At 52.4% G+C, this 6,447-nt stretch overlaps 1 protein-coding gene across 1 annotated transcript; it reads right to left on the reverse strand.

The window, feature by feature from the left end:
- On the reverse strand, positions 1-2,409 carry LOC108299822 (heat shock 70 kDa protein 1A). Its single transcript, XM_017522336.1, has one exon. The coding sequence runs from the start codon at positions 1,924-1,926 to the stop codon at positions 1-3; it is 1,926 nt and encodes a 641-aa protein (XP_017377825.1). The 5' UTR covers positions 1,927-2,409.
- Positions 2,410-6,447: the final 4,038 nt, after the last annotated feature.

The raw sequence follows: 6,447 nt of genomic DNA on the forward strand, positions 1-6,447 counted from the left end.
CTAATCCACCTCCTCAATGGTGGGGCCTGACCCAGAGCCTCCCTTGGGACCTTGAGCCCCAAAGCCCCCAGGCCCGGGACCACCCGCACCCTGGTACAGTCCACTGATGATGGGGTTACACACCTGCTCCAGCTCCTTCCTCTTGTGCTCAAACTCGTCCTTCTCAGCCAGGGTGTTGGCGTCCAGCCACGAGATGACCTCCTGGCACTTGTCCAGCACCTTCTTCTTGTCCGCCTCGCTGATCTTGCCCTTGAGCCCCTCATCCTCCACGGCGCTCTTCATGTTGAAGGCGTACGACTCCAGGGCGTTCTTGGCTGAAACCCTCTCGCGCTGCACCTCGTCCTCCGCCTTGTACTTCTCCGCCTCCTGCACCATGCGCTCGATCTCCTCCTTGCTCAGGCGGCCCTTGTCGTTGGTGATGGTGATCTTGTTGGCCTTGCCCGTGCTCTTGTCCATGGCCGTGACGTTCAGGATGCCGTTGGCGTCGATGTCGAAGGTCACCTCGATCTGGGGCACGCCTCTGGGGGCCGGAGGGATGCCGCTCAGCTCGAAGCGCCCCAACAGGTTGTTGTCCTTGGTCATGGCTCTCTCGCCCTCATACACCTGGATCAGCACCCCGGGCTGGTTGTCGGAGTAGGTGGTGAAGATCTGCGTCTGCTTGGTGGGGATGGTGGAGTTGCGCTTGATCAGGGCAGTCATCACGCCTCCGGCCGTCTCCAGCCCCAGCGACAAGGGAGCCACGTCCAGCAGCAGCAGGTCCTGCACGTTCTCGGACTTGTCTCCCATCAGGATGGCTGCCTGCACCGCAGCCCCGTACGCCACAGCCTCGTCGGGGTTGATGCTCTTGTTCAGGTCGCGCCCGTTGAAGAAGTCCTGCAGTAGCTTCTGCACCTTGGGGATGCGGGTGGAGCCCCCGACCAGGACCAGGTCGTGGATCTGGGCCTTGTCCAACTTGGCGTCGCGCAGAGCCTTCTCCACGGGCTCCAGGGTGCTTCGGAACAGGTCCGAGCACAGCTCCTCGAACCTCGCCCTGGTGATGGACGTATAGAAGTCGATGCCCTCAAACAGGGAGTCGATCTCCAGGCTGGCCTGGGTGCTGGACGACAGGGTCCTCTTGGCCCTCTCGCAGGCGGTGCGCAGCCGCCTCACGGCTCGCTTGTTCTGGCTGATGTCCTTCTTGTGTTTCCTCTTGAACTCCTCCACGAAGTGGTTCACCAGCCTGTTGTCAAAGTCCTCGCCACCCAGGTGGGTGTCCCCCGCCGTGGCCTTCACCTCGAAGATGCCGTCGTCGATGGTCAGGATGGACACGTCGAAGGTGCCCCCGCCCAGGTCAAAGATGAGCACGTTGCGCTCCCCCTTGCCGGTTCGGTCCAGGCCGTAGGCGATGGCGGCGGCCGTGGGCTCGTTGATGATCCGCAGCACGTTGAGCCCCGCGATCACCCCCGCATCCTTGGTGGCCTGGCGCTGCGAGTCGTTGAAGTAGGCCGGCACGGTGATCACCGCGTTGGTCACCGGGTAGCCCAGGTACGCCTCGGCGATCTCCTTCATCTTGGTCAGCACCATGGACGAGATCTCCTCGGGGTAGAACGCCTTGGTCTCCCCCTTGTAGCTCACCTGCACCTTGGGCTTGTCTCCGTCGTTGATCACCTGGAACGGCCAGTGCTTCATGTCCGACTGCACCACCGGGTCGCCGAACTTGCGGCCGATCAGCCGCTTCGCGTCAAACACGGTGTTCTGCGGGTTCAGCGCCACCTGGTTCTTGGCCGCATCCCCGATGAGCCGCTCGGTGTCCGTGAAGGCCACGTAGCTGGGGGTGGTGCGGTTGCCCTGGTCGTTGGCGATGATCTCCACCTTGCCGTGCTGGAACACCCCCACGCAGGAGTAGGTGGTGCCCAGGTCGATGCCGATGGCCGCGGCTTTGGCCATGCCGGTGCCCTGCTCTGTCTGCTGCGCTCCTCTGAGATTCGGGCCTGGAAACGGCGGACTGGATCCGCGACGAGAGCTCGCTCCTTCCGCACGCCGGAAAGTCTTTGCGCCGCTGCTTGGAGCCGCACAGGTTCGCTGTGGGAAGCCTTGGGACCGCGGGAGTGGCTCTCGGAGAGTGCAGGAGACCGCCAATGCTGCTTCTGAGGCTGGAGGTTTTCAGGACCGCGCGCCCCTGGGCTTTTATAGGTCGTAGCGGAGGCCCGCCTTTTCCCTTCTGAGCCAATCACCGAGCTGATGAGGCTGCCAGGTCGGGAATATTCCAGGGGTTTCGCCTCCCGTCCTGCCCCCAGCCTTCCTTGGACCAATCAGAGGCCAGGGTGCCGCCTCCTGCTCAGAACTCTCCAGATTCTTCTGGGATTCACAGGAGGCGACCGGGGCACTAAGAGAAAGGGGGAGTGGCGGTGGGAAGGGTGTTGGTCTCCATGGCGATGCTGGCCGCCTTCCCTTTGTTGACAGGAAGGATCTGCGCTGGGCTTGTAATTTTAGGGCGGTGCGAGGTTGGTGGGATGATTTTGGAGACAACCAGAGCCCGAAAGTTACCTTGCTTGTCGAAGGAGGCGGGGCATCGATGTGCCTAAGAGACTCTGATTGGACTGTGTCTGTGAAGGACTGGGCAGCTTTGGATCCTCTGTCCGAGGCGCGTAACGGCCTAGTCTTGCCTGAGAGGTGGCCGGGCTCTCCCGGATGTTTTTTTCATCTTAGATTTGCAATGGGAAGAAGTAAAGAGATAATGCAATATAGTTTTTGACATAATCTTTAACCTACAAGGACGGGACATCTGAGGATGGGAGCCTTTAATTTTTCACAAGGAAAGCAATTGTTTAAACCGCAGTTCTTAGCAAGGCAGGGGCACCCATCCAAGGAGGAAGGGAGGCGCTGGGCGGATAGTGGGTGGGGTGGGTCGGTCGCATCCCTGCTCCCGCCCTCAGCTGCTCCCCTTTGCTGCAACCAGGAGTTAGAAAAAAATTTTCTAGTATGTAGGCCATTCTTAAGGCCTTTTGGGTTCCTCTGTTTCCCTCCCTATTCCTAGCTTGGCGTCCGGGACACCCTTTCTGCTTTCTCAATTCGTGGTTCACTCCTGGACAGTGTGTAGGACTAGGACCTCACAGTCCAGAATAAGATTTTCTGTCCCTGAAACCCCTAGGCTGTCCACCATTTTTAGGTCAAATGTAACAAGATGGTGAGCCTGGGAGGGAGGTGTGGGGGTTGTTTAGCACTCTTTAATATCAGGTAGTACAGCTGTTTGACAGGTGGTCCTCTTAAACTGTGTGGAGTGATGCCGGAAAGCAGGAGAGGTGGTGACTCAGGTTCTACTTACTAGCTCCTCTAAAATCTCAGGTTATTTATGGTGGTTTTGACGCTCTGTCGCTCAGGCTGGAGTGCAGTGGTGCGATCTCGGCTTAAGGCAACCTCTGCCTGTAGCATTCAAGCAATTCGCCTGCCTCAGCTTCCCGAGTAGCTGAAATTACAGGACGTGCCACCACGCCCAGCTAATTTTTTTTTTTTTTTTTTTTTTTTTTTTTCTTGGAGACGGAGTTTCGCTCTTGTTACCCAGGCTGGAGTGCAATGGCGCGATCTCGGCTCACCGCAACCTCCGCCTCCCGGGTTCAGGCAATTCTCCTGCCTCAGCCTCCTGAGTAGCTGGGACTACAGGCACGCGCCACCATGCCCAGCTAATTTTTTGTAGTTTTTTTAATAGAGACGGGGTTTCACCATATTGACCAGGATAGTCTCGATCTCTTGACCTCGTTATCCACCCGCCTCGGCCTCCCAAAGTGCTGGGATTACAGGCTTGAGCCACCGCGCCCGGCCAATTTTTGTATTTTTAGTAGAGACGGGGTTTTGCCATGTTGGTTAGGTTGAATGTGTCTAAGTTTTTACACTAGATTGCAATTTCCTGCGGATTCTCCTTACTCTTGTTTTAAATAGAATTGCATTTAGTAATTTTTTTGCCCTCCCCCCTTTTTTTCCTGAAAGAAAAATGTGAGGGGGTTGAATAGTACTGTGTTTACAATTACCAAAGAGAGGGAAAAAAAGAAAATAAATAGTCTCATTGCCATGCCAATATTCCTTGAGCACAGGTGGAGGAAAGAAGTTATTGTTGAAGGGAATAATCCTGTTTTTGAACACTTTGCTCAACTGGTATTCTTCACTTGTACATCTGCACACACAAACACACACACACGTGTCCTCTATCAAAAAACCTCTGTGGAATTGAAGTATTCATTTGTTTCTAATTCGCTGATCTAAACTGATGTTGCCAATAAATTTTTTTTTCTTTTTTTTTTTTTTTTAAGAGACAGGGTTTCACCATGTTGGCCAGGAAGGTCTCGATCTCTTGACCCTGTGATTTGCCCACCTCTGCCTCCCAAAGTGCTAGGATTACATGAGTGAGCCACCGCACCCAGCCCGCCAATAAATTAACAATCTAGGTGTGTCTGTATGTGTAGGTAGGTGATAACTTTCACACTCAGCCATAGCTCCCTAATGAATCACCTCTCTAAACTAGTCAAACTGGTCAAACCTCAGGAATTTTCCCAAACATTTCTCTATGAAATGCCTGGCTGGAGATTCCCCCCAAACTTTCATCTTAGCTGCGTGGTGTATCAACACTTCCAGAGACCCTTAACTTTAACCCTCCCTCTGGAAGCTTCCTCACCCTCAGCTATTACCACTGGCAGTGCTGGATTCATTCCTTCCTTTCTTCCAAATCTACAATTTAAAATACTTTTCTGATTCTGCTGAGAGAAAAAAAAGGGGGGAGTGGGGGAGGGGGAGAAAAAAAACCTCTCTATTGGCATGAAGCAAACAAAGGGCATCACTGTCTCAACTGCCTGGCAAGCAGATGTGGTGATGGGGCCCCAAATCTTGGTGTTCTCCGGGTAGCAGAAAAATCCACTAGAAATGCTGCTTTTCTTGAATTAGTTACACTAGTCTGGGTCTACAGTTCTATAGTTGATCTAGTTTTTGTTGTTGTTGTTGTTGTTGTTTTTTGAGGCAGAGTTTCACTATTGTTGCCCAGGCTGGAATGCAATGGCATGATCTCAGCTCAACACAACCTTCGCCTCCCCAGTTCAAGTGATTCTTCTGCCTCAGACGCCTGAGTAGCTGGGATTACAGGCATGCACCACCACATCCAGCTAATTTTGTATTTTTAGTAGAGACAGGGTTTCTCCATGTTGGTCAGGTTGATCCTGACCTCAGGTGATCCTCCTGCGTCAGCCTCCCAAAGTGCTGGGATTACAGGCATGAGCCACCCCGCCTGGTCTAGTTGACCTAGTTTTTAAGTGAAGCCTCTGTGGACTAGACTGGAAACCTATACATCCATATTCCTTGTCCATTTCCTGACAAGGAGAGGGTCACCTTAATTTTTTTTCCTTTTTTTTTTTTTTTTGAGAGACGGAGTCCTGCTCTGTCGCCCAGGCTGGAGTGCATTTGTGCTATCTCGGCTCACTGCCACCTCCACCCCCCAAGGTCAAGCAAGTCTCCTGCCTCAGCGTCCAGAGTAGCTGGGATTTCAGGCACGCGCCACTGTGCCTGGCTAATTTTTGTATTTTTAGTAACAACGGGGTTTCGCCAGGCTGGTCTCAAACTCTTGACCTCAGGTGATCTGCCCGTTTCAGCTTCTCTAAGTGTTGGGAATACGCACATGAGCCATTGCACCGGCCTTTTCTTTCCTTTTAGACTGGATGCTTCCCAAGGCAGAAATCCAGTCACAAGTCTAATTGAAGTCTAAGGTGAATATATAAGAACCCCAAGAGATTTTTCAGAACTTTAATGTGATTAATTTCAAAATTAGGTATTGAATTCTGTGTTTGGAAGGATCAGGGCTCAGATTCCCCAATCTGAAAGCCAGGTCAGGTGCTTTCAAGGGGGCAAGAGAACTGAAGAGGGGGTGCCAAGAACATGACTGCTACAGCAGTGTTGGCGAGGGGAGCTTTCTTCAGGCTGACGCTGCAGGGTCTTTTCCTTTCCTCTCCCTCTCCTTTTTATTGTTCCTCAAACAGTAGTTTTCTTAATTTTGTTCATTTTAAAAGGTGGTATAGCCTGGGCATGGTGGCTCAAGCCTGTAATCCCTGCACTTTGGGAGGCCAAGGCGGGTGGGTCACCTGAGGTCAGGAGTTCAAGACCAGCCTGGCCAAGATGGCGAAACCCTGACTCCACTAAAAATACAAAAATTAGCCACATGTTGTGGCGCAAACCTGTAATCCCAGCTACTTGGGAGGCTAAGGCAGGGGAATCACTTGAACCCGGGAGGCAAAGGTTGCAATGAGATCACGCCATTGCACTACAGCCTGATATAATAAGACTCTGTCTCAAAAAATAGATAAATAAAAATAAAAGATAGTATAATTTTAAGTTTATCCAGAAGAAAGCAAAAGAGTTAACTGATATGAAATCTAGAGCCAGGCATTCTTTTTTTTTTTTTGTATGAAATAACATGTTGCAATTAATTTTACT

Source organism: Cebus imitator, unplaced genomic scaffold, assembly GCF_001604975.1.
Source record: "Cebus imitator isolate Cc_AM_T3 unplaced genomic scaffold, Cebus_imitator-1.0 Scaffold24, whole genome shotgun sequence".
Classification (NCBI taxonomy): domain Eukaryota; kingdom Metazoa; phylum Chordata; class Mammalia; order Primates; family Cebidae; genus Cebus; species Cebus imitator.